The sequence below is a fragment of the Primulina huaijiensis genome, unplaced genomic scaffold, assembly GCF_012295235.1.
Source record: "Primulina huaijiensis isolate GDHJ02 unplaced genomic scaffold, ASM1229523v2 scaffold20025, whole genome shotgun sequence".
Taxonomy (NCBI): Eukaryota; Viridiplantae; Streptophyta; class Magnoliopsida; order Lamiales; family Gesneriaceae; genus Primulina; species Primulina huaijiensis.
In genome coordinates, this window is record NW_027351963.1 from 492346 (window position 1) to 512657 (window position 20312).

The following is a 20312-nucleotide window of genomic DNA, read 5'->3' on the forward strand; positions in this document are numbered from 1 at the left end:
TCCCAAAAATTAATTTTACTTTATTATATAAAAATGTAAATATTCACCTCAATTACGTGATCATTCCCAAAAATTAATTTTATTATATAAAAAAGTAGAAATTTTTTTAAATATAAATATAATTTTTTTTATTTGTTCATTTTAATATCTAGTTTTTTAACAAAAAAATATATATTGAAAATTAGACTTTACAAATGTACAATGTTTGTAGAAACGCACTAGTTTTTAATAAAGCTTGACATGATCTTCAAAATTTGTTGTTTTTTATTTTTTAAAAATATTTTAGATCTTGATATCTTAAAATTACATTTTTTTAAAATAATTTTAATAGATATTTATGAACATAATTTCTAAATGTTATAAAAGTATTCAAATAACTTGTAAATGAAATGAAAATAGGCTCTAAACTATTGTTAAAATGGGTGGTCACACTTTTTTTGGGGTTAATTGGACAGAATTCGATTGGATCTACATATAAGTTAAAAACACGAGCCTAAATCCAAAAGCCAATTTGGCAGTCCAGTACCCAACTTAAGAGCCCAATAAATGAACAGGCCCATACATGCGCGGTCTAGGTTAAATCAACTACTCCCCGGTCAGGATTGAGACCTTCACCGATTCTCCCTCCCACAGGGATATTGTTATCTGCAAGCGGATGTAATAAGGCAAACCCACAGTACGGCGGCGACGGATCTACTCTCAAAGTGTAACAAAAATTCAGCAGAGCCGTTCGTTTGGCTTATTTTCAATAACCACGGTTCCGCCAGGTCGATTATTCCTTCCTTGACCGTTAGGTTTTTGTAGATTGATCTTATTTAAATCAATCAATTCTTCTTGTTAATTTTTTTTCTACCGAGTTCTGTGAATTTACGAATGAAAGAACAAAAAATTGTTTTCTTCTGTGAACAGATTTTTGAGGCTTTGTATTGGTATAAGTGATGGTGTCATCAGTTGTTTTCCTTCCCAATAGTAGCATGAGGGAAAGCTATTTCAATGAGTATGAATCTTCTTCGTTTACTTATGGGACAAGGATTGAGCTATCAACCTCGGATGATGGCATAAAAAGCGTGGATGATGATTCCTACCGTAATCCATCTTCATTTAATGTTTCTTCATCTGGACGTGACTGTGATAATCAAGTTGGAGCTTCCACGAGCTGCGGGTTTAATGGGAGTGTAACAGGGAGTGACATCAAGGATTCACTATCTGGCAATGTATGTGGGACCTCAAATCATGACATTGGGAATTCTGCGGATGCGACACCTCTGCATGCGACTGGATGGATGTATCTTAATCAAAATGGTCAGTTCTGTGGCCCTTACATTCAGCAGCAGCTCTATGATGGGTTACATACTGGTTTCTTGCCGGAAGAACTACCTGTTTATCCCATACTAAACGGAAATGTTAACAATCCTGTGCCTCTTAAGTACTTCAAGCAATTTCCTGACCATGTTGCCACCGGCTTTGTTTACTTAAATTTAGCTGCTGCTCAGGTGAAAGAGTCCACAAATGATGACCATGGCAACAACCATCAAATTCCTATACCCGAGAACACTGAAATCACTGCAGATCTACAACTGGTAGGAGTGATTTGCACCATCCTCAAAGAAAGTTTTTCTTAAAACCTCGAGGAATTTTTTTTATTGCTGAAACAATCATTTCAAATTTTCTTCGTTCTATGCAAGTTCTTGTTATTTGGTCATCATGCTTTTGAAATTGCAGTCAAGACATGAATCTTGTTGGATTCTCGAAGACGCAGAGGGGAGAAAGCACGGGCCACATTCTCTCAATGAACTCCATTCCTGGTGTCATTATGGATGTATCGACAATTCTGTATTGGTAAGTTATAAGCAATCTTGAATTTATTTTTATGCGATATTAATGGATTCATGCCTTTGTCTGAGATGAGCCATTTGCAAAGCATTCTGTGTGATATTTTTCTATAAAGGATCTTGGTCCGTGTTCCAGCAGTAGAGTAGAGATCATTTTATTTTGCACCTGTTGACTTGCCCAGAATACGGTTTTTTGAATCTTTTTCCAGATCTATCTACTCTCCGTGGTTATATAGTTGAATTACTAGAATTGGAGCCATCATTTGGTTTAGTGATAAAATATGTAAAAAAGTATATTATTTTTGAGTTTATGGTGGCTGATTCAGTGTGAGAAGGAAGCCTGGTTACTGACCGTACCAACATCTGAACATATTTGGACAATTTCGACTCATCTGAAGTCTTTGCATGGATCGTGATTTCGTGAATATATCATTCACCAAGTCTTTTGTCAAAGACATGTTATTTTTTTTTTTTATGAATTTTCGATTCTCCTTTAGTTCCTTGCACAGTTTGGTGGACAATATAGTAATTTATTGTCTAGAAAAAAATGATTTGTCATATCATTTTGAAGCCTTGTTGTATGTTCCTTATTGCTGCTACTGTTACTGTTATTATTACAACTACTGCTGTTATATTTATTTATTGATGAAAACAAAGGGAAAAAGAAGAAAGTAGTTATCACCTCTCTACAGTTAGGACTAAGTTATCTCAGAAGCTCAAGAGACATCTAAGTTCAACTGACCTCGTTTATACGGCGTACACTTGTACTGAAAATGAGCTGTGTGTCTAAGGTGTTAAACCTAGGTTGCTCATGAACAGGTGTTCCTATAAGTCATTAACATCAAAGTTATTTTTTAATCTTGCTTCTCCTACCAGTTTGTACTAGAGATCCCAAATCTGTTCTTAAAACGGACTGACACCTCAATTTTGGTTTCATAATTCAGATTGATGTGGAATATTTTTTAAGTATCGCAACATGCTTTTATAGTGCCTATTGGCATTTGAGTTGCATTAATTAAGAATTGGTGTTGGTTGAAAATTTATTTTTTCAGTTAAATTACTTTTTGTGTTAAATCATACCTTATTTCTGCTCTGTGGTGATTTGGGCAGATATATCATGTCGATAACAGGTATAGACCTTTGCCATTGGAATTGCTCTTAAATACCTGGAGAATGTCTGGACTTGGAGCTGTCTCTTCGTGTGATGCCAATGTTCAAGTGTCTGGAACAGTATCGAGCTTGATATCTACGATTTCTGAAGAAGTTTGTTCCCAGCTCTACCTTGGAATCATGAAAACTGCCCGCAAAGTAGTACTTGACGAGATTGTTGGGTGCATAATTTCTGAGTCTCTTGCCACCCAGAAAATTCAGAAGGATCTTAAGGCTGAACCAGTCATTCAATCAGCCAGATCCTTACGCTCAGATGACAGACTGGTAGGTAATCACTGTTTGAAAGAATGCAAATTTAGTGCTTGAAGAGTATAAATGTGGCTTTACTGTTTTATGTGTCAGTTCGAAAAGCGTCACAAAAATAATGACTTTGCTATTGGGGATGAGGAAGGATTAAGCAGCACCATCATTGAAAGTTGTGGTGAAACAGTGAGATCTCCTAGATTTAAGTGCATTGGAGGCCTTGAGAACTTTTGGGCTGTGTCAATGACACTTTCTAGGACTCTACATGATACTTCTATGGAAGACATGTGGAATGCCATATTCTGTGATCCTGTTGCCGAGTATTCATCTGCATGGAGAAAGATGAAACTTTGTTCTTCTCCTAAACAAGGCATCCCACACGAGAACTCTGGGAGTTTCGAAAATATCCATGCTGTACATGTATGTGAATCTGGTTGACTTGTTAAACTTTTTATTGAGTTTTTTGTTTTTTATATGGTGGATAAATTATGAAGTTCACTTTTATGGCTTCACAGCTAATAAACAAACAAGATTCATCTAGCTGCGATGCAGATTGTCCCCCAGGTTTTGAACCAGTGAGAATGAGAATGCATGCACAAGCACAGATGCAATCTGTTTCTTTGTCTTCTCACAAGAAAGAAAACTCTTCTAAAAAAATTCTTTTAAGCTCTGGGACATCTTTTGATGACATGAAGTTGATTCTGGAATATGTAATGAATGATCTACATTCATCTGCAAAATTGTCTTTATCTCATTACTTTGGAGGAGTAATTGACGAGGAAGTGAAGAAAGTGGTTGATTCTCCACAAAAGAGTCACGTCCAAGTGGTATTGGTGAGAAGCTGCCTTCACTAGTTCCCTTTCCCCCTGGGAAAAGTGTTTTGGGCTTAAATATCTTTATTTTTTTGCCAAACATGTTATCTTCTGTTTGATAGAATCCCAATCTTTGCAGGTCACTCCAGATTCTGCTGTTTTACCTGACCCATCAAGTGGATTTGATTCTTCCAAAGCACAGTTGTGTCAGGATGCTTTTCACCGTCACAGAGTCTCCATGACTAATTTTTCAAAAAGTCCATTTCATAAATTACCAGTGCATTTAGATGACAGAAATAACGTTGAAGTTGATGGACTGCGGCCAGGTTTATATGAGGAGAGTATGGAATATCGTTCTTTATCACAATTCTCCCTAGAAGCATTTCAGAAGTTGCCCGTGCATGTAAATGATGCTTGTAATATTGAAGTTGATGGACTACGGCCACTTCAATTGGAAGAAATCACAGATCTTTCGACTTTGTCTCAAATATGTCAAGAACCATCATTTGAAAAATATGAGCAGACCTGGAAAAATGCTCTCCAGGTGGTGTTGATGATGAGCCGAAAGCAAATACATCAAAGTGTCATGAGAGGGTTGAAACAATTATATGTTGACGACACCATTGGGAAAGAAATAATGACGTGGTTCTCTTCAAGGAGACATGAATCAAGCTATCCTAAGGTAGGTTCTGACATTTCTGGGTTCCTGTGATTGCCTTCTTTGTAGTTAAATGGTTGTTTTAGTTTTTTCCCCCCTCATTTGTTTCCTTTTCTTAAACAGAGGACAGTAGAATTGTGTAATGAAGACATTCATGCCGTGGATAAGTGTTTGAGGTCATCTTTATTACTTGGAAGATATACATATTCTCGTAAGAGAAAAATGGGTCAGCAAAGATCAATTTCCTATTTTGACTCTCTATTATTGGGAGGCGATTATCAGAAACAAATAGGCAAGAGGTCAAGGAGAGTTCAGACTCTCAAAGATTTATCAGAGAGCCCAAAAGTTCAAAAAAGGATTTCAAGTTTTAAAAAAAAGGGCAAGTCATGTGATCAAGCTAGTTTACATAGGGAAAGCTCATCTTCTCAACGCATGTTTAGTCGAATATCAGGGGAAGTTGATCATATTAACCTAGGTATTTTATTCTTCACAGTAAGATACTTACAGTTTTATAGCTATCATTTAAGTTGTAGTATATTGGCTCACTACAAATATTATACTTAAAAACGGTTCTTTAGGAGAAGATTCAACTTTTAGCACACAGAATGCCGCCGTGCTTACCAACAAGAAATACAATGTTGAGTGGAGTACCTGTGCCAGGAGCCGGGAATCCTACTGTTTGGAATTGCAATCTAATGGTGATGCCACAACAGTGCCAAAATGTTGGTGTCATCTTCTCTCTCTTTATTATATTTCCTTTGACCGGCCTACACTTTTGGTGGCAGATTGCTGATATGAAGCTGAGGGTAATCTTATTTTGTTGGTGTCAATTTTCTTATGTAGCAAGCAAGGTCACAAAGCTTAAAAAGAAGAAACTGATTGATGAAGCACCAGATTTTCGATCAGGAAAATTTCAGAAACTAGAAAATGGAGATGCTAAGCGAGAAGTATGCAAACATTTAGACACACGAAAGATCGATATAAGTACATCTGGGGTAAAAAAATCTTCTCCTCAGTCTGATGGTTGTGCTCGGTCATCTGTTGATGGCTGGGAATGGCGTAAATGGGCTTTGAGTACTAGTCCCTCTGAAAGAGCTCGTCTCAGGGGTAGTCATATCCATTCCCATTATATTAATTCTGATTGTAGTGGATCTCATTTAGCTAGTGTTAAAGGACTTTCAGCGAGAACAAACCGGGCCAAGCTGCGTAACCTTCTTGCTGCTGCGGAAGGTGCTGATCTGTTGAAAATGACACAGTTGAAGGTAATCAAAGGATGGATCTCGTCGTGCCTTTTTTTTGGTTCTTTTCTAATTTTTATTTTAATAAATCGTTTTTGGCCAGGGAAGGATTAAGCGCTTGCGTTTCCAAAGAAGCAAGATACATGACTGGGGTCTTGTTGCATTGGAGTCAATCGAAGCAGAGGAATTTGTTATAGAATATGTTGGAGAACTTATTCGGTCTCGTGTAAGCATTTGTATTCCATTCTGCTCTCCTTGTTTATGCGAAGGACTTTTTGCGTGACATATGCAAAGTAAATTTTTATCCCTCTGTTCCAAGATTGCCTTTTGTTCTTTTCCCGAGTTACCAGAAAAGTGAAAAATAGTATAAACTAATAAACTCCATGTTAAATTGATTCCATGTGAACAAAAGAATAACCCTTCAGTAATCAGTAACTATAAAAGAAGACATTTGTTTAGATTCATTGTTTTTGATGCAATAATTGCTTTATCGAAGATTCTAATTTATCAAATCTATAGATTTCTTTTTTCTTTTTCGTTATGGTAGAGGAGATATTCCCAACTTATTTAATTAAATGGAAATGGTAATTTAAAACACAAATGCTATTTTTTAAAGTACATGAGTAGGTTTTTTGAACAAATTAATTGCAGAAATTTCGGCATCCTTGGGAGATGTCATACATGCGTTTGTGGAGAAGTTACTAAAGCTTTCTCGTTCTGATAGTTTTGTGGCATACACATTTTTAGAATCCTAGCATGCTCACTATCTATGGTTATTCACCATTTCACCTGTGTCATTAGTTATTACTGGAATCTGGTGAGATTGGTCTTTCCCATGGGTTTGAAAGTCCTAGTCCAAGCTGTCCAGATTAAGAAAGAACTCTTCCGTGATAAGAGTAGTAAACACACTTTCTTTGAACTTCTGTACCAGGAGAAGTTCAATTACAGATCCTCACATTGTACACTAAGTCACTAACCAATGGTTTCTAAAGTTATCATACCTTTTTCTGATGCCATTTCCAATTTTGATGTTAGTATATTCTACTGATGTCATTCTAATTCAAGTTTGTTTGTTAACTTTACATTTTATTTCAACCTTGTAGATATCTGATATACGGGAATGCCAGTACGAGAAGATGGGAATCGGAAGCAGCTATCTTTTCAGATTGGATGATGGTTGCGTGGTATGAGAACACTTGAATCCATTCAACCTGTAAAATTCTCGTGCTTTTTAGAAAAACAAAAATTAGGTATTTTGCAACGCCTGCAGATATCATTTCATATGGCAGTCTGTCATTTCTCGATGTTTTACTTTGTATTTGCTTTCAGTTGAATCATCTTTGTGATAACTGATAATATTTTACTAGGTTCTCGTTAATTTTTGTTGCACTTCTCTCGTATCTCCTTCATTGATTTGTTTTGGTGATTATGGTTTTCAACATTTGTTGCACTTCTCTCGTATCTCCTTCATTGATTTGTTTTGGTGATTATGGTTTTTCAACATCTATTTTGGCCCCTTCATCAGAGGCATTGGGCCTTTTCTTTTTTCAGTATGGATCTTTTACTCTTCCCCCATCATGACAAAAACTAAGATGGTTTTATATTACCTTCTCCTACTCTGATAAGAATTTAGTTGAAAGAAAGCTGCACTTTATGCATTAATCTGCAGTTTTTGTTTGTTTTTTTTTTTTTTATTTTTGGGCAGGTTGATGCTACAAAGCGTGGAGGGATAGCTAGATTTATAAATCATTCTTGTGAGGTGAGCACTGGATGAAAAGTTATTACTATGTTGGATGATGTGATTTTTATATCACAGTGATTCTAAAATAGGAAATTACCAAGGCATTAATTTCAATGCAGCCTAATTGCTACACAAAGGTCATAAGTGTAGAGGGTCAGAAAAAGATATTCATATATGCAAAGAGGCATATTGCGGCAGGTGAAGAACTGACTTACAATTACAAGTTTCCACTTGAGGAGAACAAAATTCCTTGCAACTGCGGTTCTAAGAGGTAAAGCCTAGTTATAAATATTAATTGGATGTTGGGCTATTAACCGGTTACATATTCGACTATAAAGGGTCTCATATTTCATAAATCATAATGCTTCTGATCTGGGGTTTGTGATATTCAATTACAGTATTTGCAAATGGATTTCTAAAGGATTGTACTGGTTTTGTGATGCCTTGTTCTTAAAAGCTTCTGAATGACTTTTAGTTACTTGTGTCATTGGAGATTCTGATCATGTATTTGAATATCTTTTGTTACCTGCTTTAGATGACTGTGTTCCTTATCGATTTCCTGATTAATTTTTCTGGTGATATAAAATTTTGCATCTTTAGAGTTTGAGGTTTTCTATCTTTTCCTCTTGTTAATCGTTCTTTTCTTTAAATTTGGTTCAGAAATTGTTCGACTTTTATGCGTACTTGTACTTGGGAATACTCGTGGGTTCTGTTGGGAGACAAAAAAGTTGGTTGAAACTTGTTATACCGATGCTCTTGAAGTGGCTCTTTATACTAGCAGAATAATGGCAGCTAATACCATTAGTCAAGGATAAAATTGAGATAATGTTGATTTCACAAATTTTCTTGTTCGCATCATTGAAAGTTGTTACGAGTCACTGTAAATTTAGCTGTTTCTTGGGAGGCAATGTCTTTCTCTAACCATGGTATATCTTTCCTATCTGGCTCATCACTTAAGGATTGCTGCCTCTTCTTTTCAAACTCGTATCGAGTTACGGTTTCTTAGTGGAATACCTGTAATAAACTTTAGATGTTACGAACTAATATTTTCTCTTTTCTTTTGGGTTAGTTTTCTTTACCAATTAGGCCTGATATGGTTAAAAATTGACCAGTGCATTATGAACTTTTATATTTCATTATAGTTTTTTTTCTTAACTGGTGAATTCTTACAGATGTGTACATCAAATGTTTAGCCTACTCTGGAGCTTTGCTCCTTTTCTGATTATTTTTTCCCTCTTTTTTGTTTTGATCATGTATTGTCTGCTATTATCTGCTTTTCATTCTGTTGCCAAATTGTTTTAGGTGCCGTGGGTCATTGAACTGAAGATGGAAAAGCTTGTCTGCTGGTAGATTATACTCTAATTTTTTTTAAAATAAATTATTATTTTTTAAATTGAATGGTCCTCATTTTCCTTTCTGATAGGCTACCCGAAACCAAATAATTCTCGACTAGACTTCCATTTGTGACAGCTCTTTTCCTGGTAATCTCTGTTATCCATTTCATTGAAACTATTTTTTTTGCAAGTTTCATGTATCTTTGATGTGAATTCTGAAACCTCGATATCGACCAAGAACGAATTCCAACACCAACCTTGACCTTTTTATCGATTTTATCTTGACAGTCTTTCTAAAAGCTATATTAATTTATTTTTGAGAATACTAAAATCAATATTGACGTGCTTGTACCCCATGCATGTACAATTTGGCACCCATGCATGTACAATTTGGCATGCTTGCTGATAAAATCCTTTGTGCAAGATGTAATATAGACTTCTTATGGCAGCTCCGATGAAATTGATAGTATTATTGTAGTCGAGGCAGTGGGATTAGAAGATTTTTAGAAGCTGAGTTATGCGACATTTTCTGACAATTAAGACTGAAAATTGGGAAAAAAACTGGAGATTGTCTTTTTCCTTGTGGGTTCTTTTTGGATATTTGATATAAAAATTATTTGTCTCCTAGAGGTTAAATGTGTTGTTTGTGGTTTAGTTACTTCACTGCCTTCAGTCTTGGCTTTTCTATCTGTCTCATCTAGGTTGATACTGCAACGGAAGGCAGGGGAGTTGAGTTTTGAGGTTATCTGCGGTAGCACTATACTTCAAATGTGATGCTTGGGATACTGTTTGAAATTTAATTTTTAAGGAGATGCTCTATGTACGTGGCTTATTACTTCATCATCTGTATCACATTAGTTTCCTAGTTCTTTCAATGAAGTATCTTGATTTTGAACAGCTCACTGAATGAGTTGATATGGCATGCTCCACCCAACAATGGTTGATCCTGTTCCTGCCATTTTCTTGTGCATTACTAATGAATATTCAAATGAAGAAGGTATATGACAGTTGCAATGTTACCGATTAGTTTCCTTTTTCCACTTTTTATCGGTGCTTGTGACAGTGATATGAGACCATAGTTATTAGAGGCGCACCAAGGTGCAAAGGGCTCTTGGAGCTTGTGGCAAGGCGCACGACTTGTTGAAGCAAGGGCACTATTAATTTTAAAAAAACATGTTTATATGTTATATCATTATATGACAAAAATGTTACGAAATGATTAAGCTTTTCAGAAGTCTAATTCATCAATAAAAATGATTCTTTGTTTGTTTGATGATTTGGAGACCCTTTGTTGTTGTTTTTTCTTCTTCTTCAAGATGTTTGCTGATGTTGGGGTGTTGATCCTTTTTTTTCCAAAACAGAAGAGAAGATAACAGAGTTTTGATCGTTGCTGCCCTGCTTCTTATTTTTAGGGTTTATGCTTTGGCTTTTTTTTTTTTCTAAACAAGCTTTGGGCTCTAGGCTTTACGGCCTATTTTTGTGGGTTTATGCTTTAGGCTTTTTTCCTAAACCAGCTTTGGGCTTTTTCTAAGTCAGCTTTGATCTTATTTTTTTCTAAACCAGCTTTGGGCTCTAAGCTTTGCAACCCATTTTTGTTAAAAATGGAGAACTGGGCCAGTGAAATATAGAAGGGCGCTTTTCGTCTCTCTTGCAAGGTCGGTGCCTGGGTCACACACTTTTTACAACTATTTACGTGACTTTTTTATTTCCTTCTCCTTCACTTTATTCACTGTTGGAAACTAATTGCTGTTGATTGGGAAAATTTTCGCACATATTATCATGTTCCTGGCCATTCCTATGTGCACCTGGCCATTCCTATACATGCCTTTCTTTTTCCCCTAAAACATGCACTCTGTATCTTGTGGATTTTTTATATGCTTTTGAATTGCAGTATTATACTGTTATTCCCGATAATGGTAAATGTTTTCGCTCGAAATTTTTCAGGTTGTGGACTGCATCAAACTGCTCGTTATTTCGAAACCGTGTTATTCTCACCTTGGATGTCCTCTCATTATTCTAGGGCTCGGTCAATGATTACAATAATACCACATCTTTGTCCTTGATCCTGATGATATCTCTCAGTTGCAGATGAGTTTCTCCTCTCAAGAACTGAAATAAGTTGTCTTTCTTTGCTGCTTTTGGGACAAATATTGGAAAATTCAGTTATATGTACAAAAATACTATCAACATTTCAAATTTTCCATGGCAGTTTGTTAACGTAGTCATACTTGTTCATATTATAAGATGTAAGAAAAAGGACAAGAAAAATTGTAATTTGAAATCTAACAATAAATCAAATATTGATTATTCCGCATGCTACTTATTTGCATTCCAATATATTGGGTTAATTGTATTATTGAGCTCGTCTCATGTCTTATTCTCTCCTAAATTGTTTTGAGAACTTCTGTGTATGATAACATTACCAACATCAATTAAACATATAGGTTATGCGGTGAAAATCAATGTTGCAAACGGCATGATATGGATTATTAAAGGAGATTTGACCATACAATGGATCATACAATTGTTGAGCATGAGGTTTCTGTATAAGAAGTCCCATTTTGTGATGTGGACTTGAATTCAAGTTGGCTCATGTTCATTGTAAATTTTTGTGCTCTGGATATAAATTTTGCTTTCAGCAATGAGTGCTCTAAAAATGACAAATGCCCCATTTGTGATGTTAGGTCAGTTGGGGAACATGAATCGCTCGCAATGTGATGTCAACTGGTATCAACCTGCTAAATTTTGTTATTATTTAATGACACAAAATGATCTGCTGTTTATCTGTAGTTCTAACGTTACTCGATTAACTTCAAGACTGGTCAGCAAGTTTTTGTAAAGCGAAGATGGACAGTGATGCAAATCCCAATTATTTCTTTGTTTTTCACTTCATATTGCGCAGGAAGAAGCAAATATTGAGTATACATGGAAAATGCTTAGTGGATTTATGTCGAGGCCTTCTGGTATGTGTTTTCTACCATGCTACGTACCATGTTGTCTCAGGTAGATCTTGTGCTTTATTGCCAAGACACGGGTCATTATATTAAATAAAAAAAACATTCATGTCATTTGTATAGAGATCGAAAGTCGGTTAGTACCCCTCCCTTCACCATGACGGTTTACTTGAGGTGACTAGAACATCTAGTCACTTTCTCTAATGGAAGTATAATTTGCGAAATGAAGGTAGCCATGCAAGACACTTGTTTCTATGAACAGAATGACACTAGTTACTAAAGCAAAACCAGATGAATAATCACTAATTTTTCGTACGAGGGAACTATCGATGACGAGTTGCAATGATATAAAGGATATGACATACACAATAATCTTGGTTGGGGCTCCCGGTCACCAACCCTGGCTTGTTCCTCATCCTTGAAAAAACCCGAGGACGAACGGTTATCATCGTCGGATTAATTCTGAGTATTATGTTTGCGATTGAAGCTATTTAAAATTTTTTTTTTTACGGCTCCGGTGTTGTAATTGGCGGAAGGCGGTGGCGGGGCGGTCAGTGACCGCCTTGGCCGCCTAGGCGGTTGAATTTTTTAAGTAATAACATTTTCATTTCAAGCCCATTGAGTCGTTTTGAAGCTCAACAATTCATTATAGAAGATTCAGGGCTCGTTTCTTAAGGAGCTAAAGCCCGATTGGCCCAAAAATACGAAACCTTAGAATCGAATGGCTTCTACGCATCTTCTCTTTACACGCATCGGCGGTCGCTTCTTGTCTTCTCTTCGAAGTTGATATCGTATCTCGTTTTCTTAAAACTCGAAACCCTAGCTCAAATGGCTTCTTTTTGTCGACTCTTTACACGTCTTGACCGCATGCCTGACCGCCTCGACCATCAATTGGAACAATGTACGTCTCACATTGGATTGATGTCCATTCAAGCTACTGAATGAATGCTAAGAAATAACATTGAAATGGGTGGGGCAAAATACTGGGATGTAGTGGGACTGTCGCTTTTGGATTGCTAATTTGGGGCCCTTTTTACACTACACAGATCCAGTATTTTGTCCGCGACCATATGGAGGAGAAAAATACGATTATTTTGATTATTAAGAAAATTTCATATTTTCCACCGACCTTAACTCAATTGGGAGAGTAAAGGGATAGGCAAAACCGAGGGTTGCCCGCCTGAGATTGCTAAATCCTTTGGTTGTCGGTTCGAATCCGACAGGTCGGAAGTAGTGAGGATGTTCGCTAAACTTGGGGTTGAAACTAGTGCTATAATCCTTTCACCACTTTTTTGTGGTAATAGTATAGGGTGGACTTGGTGAAGAGAGAAGGGATAAACACGTTTAATGTTTAATTTTTTTCTTTAAAAAAGAGAAATGTGGTAAGGTGAGGCCCGCAAATATAGCTAACAACACATTCAAAATATGGAAGTTCCATTAATTTGATTCACATTGAATATTTGTAATTTGTATTTTGCAAGAAGTTGAGCAATTGTTATTTTCAGTCTATAATTGAATTTATTTCAAACTTTAATATGAATTTACCGTTCTTACAATATTTATTGGCCCTTCACCACTGCTCTGTGTTGGAGCCAGGGAAGGTGCAACCGCAGAATCTAATCGAGTCCAGCTTTTGGTTGAGCTTTTAATTACTATTAATATTAATTGTACATTATCCTACAAATATTTGAGTTCGTTCTTACATATATATTTTTTTTGTAAATTTATCATATAAACATGGGTTATAGCAAATATTTACGGACTTGTACAAAGATAAGAAGATAAATCTCGATTTCTTCGGGTATTAACAGTATTTGATGGTGTCATTCAGGTAATATGGTCAACTACTATTGTGAATCGAATAATAGCTGAATTTTGCTCTAAACATGGGTTATAATAGTGCAAGGAATTACATCTCAGTTGTAGTGCAGTTCTTTTTAATCTCATTTTCAACTAGTATTCAATTGGATATTATTAGAATGTCGTGGTTTGTGCGTTGTGATATCGACCATGTTATTTTATTTTATTAGTATCGAATTTCATATTTGTGTTATTTACGTCCTAATGTATATATATTCAAATTCATTATTCTTCTTGTAAACCAGAGAGCAAGCAATACCGATTCAACTGAAAATTGAGATGTCCACATAGCCACCACTTTTGGTTGGCACCTTATAGGTATCATCAACTTGATGATCACACCCTATAACTCAGTACATGTAGGTTTATGATCATTTTTATGCATTCAACGGTTGAAAAATATCAAGCCAAGCTAGAGACTTTCTAGATATGATTTTGGTATGGAACCAAAGGGCGACGATTAGAATCTTGAATCCATTATTATATGTTGGCTCAAGCCAAATCTTTTTCTTTTTATCCACAGAAATGAGAGGAAAGGTATATGGTGGACAAGAAAGCATCTAGAGTTGAGGAAAGAAGTGCGACAATGCTCCTGTATTACAAATTATCGCGGGAGCACATCACAGGATTCCCATGTGAATCAGCAAGAGTCGCCTTTAAGCTTTTAGCATGTGTACACTGCACAATTGATTTGAGTGAGCCAATCAAAAAGTTAAACTCGTATTAATTGAATTATTGGGTATAAGCACTGCTTTATCCACGTATTGTTTTTTCACTTGTTTTTTTTGTAATTTTTTTCACTTGTTTAGGTAGATTAATTGTGCTCGAATATATCATGTGCGTGTATCACTCCTAATTTAATCAATGAAATATCTCAATCAAATTTATAGATATATCATGCATATGTGCACATGTTCTGTAAAAAAACACGCTTGAGACTTGAATGTCTTCATGTATCCACAGAGGTTCACACATTATCAAATTATTACATACGCAGAGGCTCAATTAATAATATCATTTTGTGGTAAAATTTGCATTTGCATAATTATGGATCAAGACGGAACTGAAATAATCTCGCAACCAGGGACATATCCCTGCCTCTTTCAGACAAAATTATGAACTTTAATGTTGAATTTAGTAGAAAAAAATTTGTGCTCCCGATGGGATGCACAATATAAACGAGTCAATGCTGTTTAGCATGCGTCTTATAGTAAACCTGATCGCAAACAGACAGATGGTAAGACAAATAAAAAACCAGGTAAGGTATCTCTTTTCAACTACATGGGGAACAAAAACTATATTACATATGGTACCGGAGTGGTCTTCCAATAACCATTACAAAGAGGGTGGTCATATATATCCAACAAAAAAGGCCTGTAATCGATTCTTTCCAGTACCATGAAACTGAAAGGAGCTAGCAAAGAGAGGGCTGCTTTCCGAATGCTAGGACATTATCAATTAGATGCATAATTTGTGCAACAGAACACATTCTGGTGTTCCAGCCATTTGTATACATAATTATTTATGACATGCAAAATTTTTCTCATTGCCATTGCGATATAAGTTGGGAAAATGGAGAAGCGAAACAAAGTACCAGATATAGCTAGAAGAGAACTCAACAAATTTCCCAACCACAAATTCTCTCTGTCTCGCATAGATTTGCTTAATTTACAAGTGATAAAAGTTCACAATTACCAAGAAAATGATAGTTTGAATTAGAAACAAAAACTAAGTTTTTACCCTGATATTTTTTTAAATTCAAATGTTTACATCGTAGACTTACTAATGATGTGGATCGTAAGCCTAAGCAATGGGTTTCAGAGGATTAAGGTCCGCTTGACCATTACACTCGTTTTCTCTAATGTCTCCCTGAAAAGAGCAAAATGGAACAACTATATAGATCAGCTGGAAAAAGTTCTAAACTTTTTTACTACTATGTTCCCCGAAAATTTATTATAATTATTTTTACATCTTAACAGGAAAAGGTTCTGTTAAAATACCGATGATATAACGGGCACAAACGAAAATTTTAACGACTTGTCATTGAATGGAAACATGTGATCAGTTCTCCGAACATAATTTCTAAAAAGAAGGGTAAAAAGTAGCTCGGGGAAGGCTAATTAGTAAAATCTTGTATTTTAGGCCAATTGCACTACAAGCAAACACAACAAATTAATTTTGGTGCAACATGTTTATATTACAAATGTAATATTCGTGCATTACACCAACGAATAGGCAAAATAAATTGTGTATCTGCGCATTGAGTCACTGTGTTGAATGTAAAAATGGTACGCATTCCATAGTCACAGTTTCACTCAACTTAACTAAGGCAAAAATACCAGAAACTAACAAGGTGGAGAGATTAATGATTCCGACACAAGCAATTTGATGATGAATTGACTCCGACTACGAGAATAGTTTTCGATTGGAGGACAATTTTGAAACTAAGGTAGCTTTAAAATCAGAGTATGAAAATTTCTGATATGCAAATATAGAAGCATAAAACATTACTAAATTCTTTTACTAGTGTAGTTCTTAACATTTCCATCAGAAAATAAAATAGATAGGAAAAGGAAATGAGTACCGTGTGTTTTGCTTCAGCTTCAAGAAATTCACTCTTCACTCTGCCAGGCAAAGACTTACTGTGTGCGAATAAGAATGCTGAAGTTCCCAGTGATAAATAACAAAAAAGCTAAAAAAATTTCATGAAGAAAAAACACTACCATTCATCATCAACATCCATGTAAAAATCGGCTTCACCTCTTTCCTCCGCGACATCATGGTCTTCATCCACCTGCATGTCAAGCACAAGAGAATAGCTAAATTTAGGATATGTGTGTGTGTGTGTGTGTAATATAGGTATAGTAGGAATATTAATTAGATTCCCTGATGCAGAACAAACCTCTGGAATTTCAGTATCAGGTGGTCGCTCCTGAAACTGGACACTTGGTGCATGCTGAAGCTTGGAAAGATAATCCAGAAGTTTGGATCTAATCTCTTCCAGTAAATGACGCGAGTTTTTATTTTCCATGTTACTTGGAGCAACATGAAGAGTATAATCTGGGCCAAAGTATTCATAATATTCATGTTGTGGCATCTTGTCCTCCAGTTCGACCCCAAGTGCTACCCCTGTCTGTCAAATAAGGTAAGTAAATCAACTGTAGAAGAGCTGCATTACCAACTATGGGATCGACACGATCATACTTCTGAAATTATGCAGGTTTCCTTTTCCTTTGGCAAACAACTGACAGGAAAATTTTACAATTTCCGACCTTGTCTTTTCCGCTGTGTAATAATTTCCATGCAATTTGGGGTCAGAGACTGGGGTTTCGTTCACAAATCGCAATAAATTCATCCACTTATAGACACATGGAGACTTTTGAGATATGATAATTGATAAGTGGAAACTTCTCATTATTTAATAGAAAATAACTTGTTCCTCGACGTTCTACCGAGAATTTCTTGCAAAATCATTTAAATGAGATTCCATGACTATTTAGCGCGTCAGATTGTGTCGAAGACCAAACTGACTGGATCTGAACCTCAACTGTGAGGATGTGAAATCACTGCAAGAGCCCATACCAATATAAAACATGATTCTATACACATGTAGCTTTAATACAAACAGTACTATTTCAACAAACAAATTGAATTTGAGTACTATGACCTTGTTTTGAAGCTGTGAGATAGAAAATACCCAACTAAAAAGAATTAAGCATCTCAAACTTGTGGAAGTTATGATGTTTAATGATCGAGTCCCGATCAACGAATCACAGGTTTGATAAGCATAAATTTGAACTTACCGTTGACAGTATGGGGTGTTGATTGACAAACCATTATCACTAATCATAAGAACATTACCTCATAACACCAGCATCGAGCAACATTACGTATTGTGTAACCACCTCCACCCAACAAAAGTAGTGGCACATTGAAGGTTCTCATAAATTTGACACACTCTGCATGACCTTTAATTGAGAGATTAAAGCAGCCTAGCCGGTCTCCAGACAGCGAGTCTGCACCACATTGTAACACCACAGCACCAGGCCTAAACAATTCCATCACCTTGCCCATTATTGGTTTAAATAGAGATTGATAACTTTCATCGTCAATTCCATCATCTAGGGGAACATTAAGAGAGTAATATTTCCCCTTTCCAAATCCAACATCACGTATATCCCCCGTTCCAGGAAAATAATCTCCAAACTTGTGAAAAGAAACAGTCATGACCCTGTCTGTAGTATAAAAGGCTTCCTCAACACCATCACCATGATGAATATCAATGTCTACGTATAAAACTCGCTGCCAAAAAATAACAATATCAAAATCAATGTGCATAAAAAAAAAACTCTTGCAAAACAAAAGTTCCATTTCATTGGGTTTATGATTAAGTAGACAGGACTGCAAGGCCTTTGGAACTCCATACTCCATCGGCAACAAAGTAGTTAAGGCATACCATGGAAAAAGAATGAAATGAAATGGGTAGACTGACTAGAATTGACAAATAGAGAGCACTGATATATCAATGCCTGTGACAGAAGGTCTGAAGTCTTCGTTTACCAAATTATATCAAATTTGCAAATAAAAAAAAATGTCATTCATGCAAAAACTAAAGTTGGCTGGTTAAGAATAAGATTAACCTGTTCCAGCAGCAAAGACAAGTTTCAGTCTCAGAATTAAAGTAAGGAATCCTGAAAAGAGCTTGAAAACACAAAGCTTACTCCTCGTATGCAGTGAGTTCCGACTTTACTTAAACTATAGAAGCTTATTAACTAAACAGGAAGAAAGGAGGAATATGAAGAGGAAACCAACCTCGTGCACTTTGAGAAGTTCCAAGATAGCCAATACTATATCATTCACATAGCAAAAACCAGAAGCTTCACATTTCTTTGCATGATGTAATCCGCCAGCCCAATTTATAGCGATATCACAGTGCCCATGATTTAACTTCACAGCTCCACCAACGGAACCACCAGCATAAGTTTGACAAAACGAGTAGAGTCCATCAAACACAGGACAGTCCTCACCGACATTAAATCTCTTCAGCTGTCTGAGCTGGTCCTGCTGTGTTTCGGGGGTGATGTTCCTCAAAAAAGAGACATAATCGTCGGCATGGAATCTGCATAGATCTTTCTCTCTGGCAGGATTAGGCTTGAGAACATGCATCTGATGCAGTAACCCGTAGTGGGCAAGAAGAGCATGTGTCATCCGAATCCTGTGTGGTTTCATTGGGTGACCTTGCCCGTAATAGTAATTTCCAACCTCTGGGTCGTAGAAATAACTCACTTTCCGCTTCACTCCATCAGGTCCAGATGGAAGTGAGTTGCCCCCAGTTTCCATCAATAGAGATCTAGCTCAACGTTTACTTTAGGGCTGCTCAAAGATGACAAATGCTTAAATTTCAGTCTACTAAACAGTAAGTTAGAACCTCATCGATGAAACCTTAAACCTAAAACTAATATTGGATCCGTAAACCCATTTACTTTTCTCTGCAATCAAACAACTTTATATATTTAACGCTGCGCACGAAAAAGCTAAGCAATAAAATAAACAAGAAATCCAAATCATAAAAAATCAAACACAACTACAAAATCAGGAAATAAACTCCAAACATCTACGACTTGGGAATATAATTCCATATTAAAGTTATGGCTATCCAACCACTACCACTGGCTGAATAGAGATCGAACCCAGCTGAAACAGAAGAACAATTTGAGTAACAAGTATTACGCATACATTACCTCGAAATTTCAGTTGATAGGAGATTCGAGGCTGACAACAGAGAAGCCGGCATTCAGGTCCTGGACAGAGTTTGCTTTTGAAGAAAGTTTTTTATACTAATGCAGCGAGTAATTAATATTTATTATTTTTAAGTCTTCGTTTTTTATTTATTTATAAAAACTAGTGTTCCTTATATTTATATTGTCAGAAATTAATTTTTTTTAAATTTAAACTTCACACTACATATGTTCATTCATGAACGTGAGAAAAGTGTGTTAATTGTCCCACATTTGTTGGATAACATTCCTGAGACTTGTATATATGGATTTGGACAATAATCTTCCCTTAAGCTAGCTTTTGAGATTGAGTTAGGTCTAAGTTCCAATCTTAACATAGTATCAGTGCTCAGGTTCTCCGTTATGTGTTGGACTTTCCATAATTGTGAAATTCGTTCTGTCCATAGTTGGGTCATTTGTAAACTTCACGTTCTAGATGTTCATTCCTGAACGTGAGAGGGGTGTGTTAGTTGTCCCACATCGGTTGGATAAAATACATGGGAGTTGTATAGATAGACTTGGACAATCTTCCTTTTTTGAGCTAGCTTTTGGGGTTGAGTTAGGTCTAAATTCCAATCTTAACATGATATAAGAGCTCATGTTTTACAGTTATGTGTTGGATTGCCCATAGTTGGGACACCGGTTCTGCCCATAATTGGGTTATTTGTAAACTTCACGCACCAGATGTTCATT

The 20312-nt window shown here is 36.1% G+C and overlaps 2 protein-coding genes across 10 annotated transcripts; one reads left to right on the top strand and one right to left on the bottom strand.

Annotated features, from left to right (window-relative positions):
* Positions 1 to 591: 591 nt before the first annotated feature.
* LOC140966064 (histone-lysine N-methyltransferase ATXR7-like) lies at positions 592 to 14563 on the top strand. Of its 8 annotated transcripts, none has more exons than XM_073426368.1 (22): positions 592 to 767; positions 910 to 1580; positions 1723 to 1839; positions 2943 to 3266; positions 3345 to 3665; positions 3761 to 4078; positions 4197 to 4739; positions 4839 to 5190; positions 5294 to 5437; positions 5559 to 5977; positions 6057 to 6179; positions 7057 to 7137; positions 7659 to 7712; positions 7814 to 7965; positions 8997 to 9040; positions 9118 to 9175; positions 9730 to 9848; positions 9927 to 10025; positions 10592 to 10683; positions 10973 to 11755; positions 11931 to 11991; positions 14366 to 14563. In XM_073426368.1, the coding sequence occupies exons 2-15, from the start codon at positions 939 to 941 to the stop codon at positions 9016 to 9018; spliced, it is 3612 nt and encodes a 1203-aa protein (XP_073282469.1). In that variant the 5' UTR covers positions 592 to 767; positions 910 to 938; the 3' UTR covers positions 9019 to 9040; positions 9118 to 9175; positions 9730 to 9848; positions 9927 to 10025; positions 10592 to 10683; positions 10973 to 11755; positions 11931 to 11991; positions 14366 to 14563. The 8 variants fall into 8 exon arrangements, with proteins under 8 accessions (XP_073282469.1, XP_073282470.1, XP_073282475.1 ...); XM_073426369.1 differs by lacking the exon at positions 10592 to 10683 and having other exon boundaries at positions 10973 to 11629; positions 11713 to 11755; XM_073426374.1 differs by lacking the exon at positions 10592 to 10683 and having other exon boundaries at positions 10973 to 11629; positions 11713 to 11755; positions 11931 to 11997; positions 14373 to 14432.
* LOC140966066 (histone deacetylase 19-like) lies at positions 14410 to 19716 on the bottom strand. Of its 2 annotated transcripts, XM_073426378.1 has the most exons (8): positions 19584 to 19716; positions 18655 to 19215; positions 17704 to 18144; positions 16745 to 16975; positions 16566 to 16636; positions 16427 to 16484; positions 15626 to 15711; positions 14410 to 14520 (listed from the first exon to the last, which is right to left on the bottom strand). In XM_073426378.1, exons 2-7 carry the CDS (start codon positions 19180 to 19182, stop codon positions 15646 to 15648), a joined length of 1395 nt encoding a protein of 464 aa, XP_073282479.1. In that variant the 5' UTR covers positions 19183 to 19215; positions 19584 to 19716; the 3' UTR covers positions 14410 to 14520; positions 15626 to 15645. The 2 variants fall into 2 exon arrangements, with proteins under 2 accessions (XP_073282479.1, XP_073282478.1); XM_073426377.1 differs by lacking the exon at positions 14410 to 14520 and having other exon boundaries at positions 15425 to 15711.
* Between the last annotated feature and the right edge of the window lie 596 nt (positions 19717 to 20312).

What these genes read in the sequence shown, in the direction of transcription:
- LOC140966066 (XM_073426378.1), bottom strand. Translation starts at nt 19,182, where the DNA reads ATGGAAACTGGGGGCAACTCACTTCCATCTGGACCTGATGGAGTGAAG. An exon ending in CTGATACTGAAATTCCAGAG is followed by an intron (nt 16,637 to 16,744) that starts GTTTGTTCTGCA and finishes CTTGACATGCAG; the next exon opens with GTGGATGAAGACCATGATGT. An exon ending in AAGCTGAAGCAAAACACACG is followed by an intron (nt 15,712 to 16,426) that starts GTACTCATTTCC and finishes TGCTCTTTTCAG; the next exon opens with GGAGACATTAGAGAAAACGA.
- LOC140966064 (XM_073426368.1), top strand. Translation starts at nt 939, where the DNA reads ATGGTGTCATCAGTTGTTTTCCTTCCCAATAGTAGCATGAGGGAAAGC. An exon ending in ATGAATCAAGCTATCCTAAG is followed by an intron (nt 4,740 to 4,838) that starts GTAGGTTCTGAC and finishes TTTCTTAAACAG; the next exon opens with AGGACAGTAGAATTGTGTAA. An exon ending in TTATAAATCATTCTTGTGAG is followed by an intron (nt 7,713 to 7,813) that starts GTGAGCACTGGA and finishes ATTTCAATGCAG; the next exon opens with CCTAATTGCTACACAAAGGT.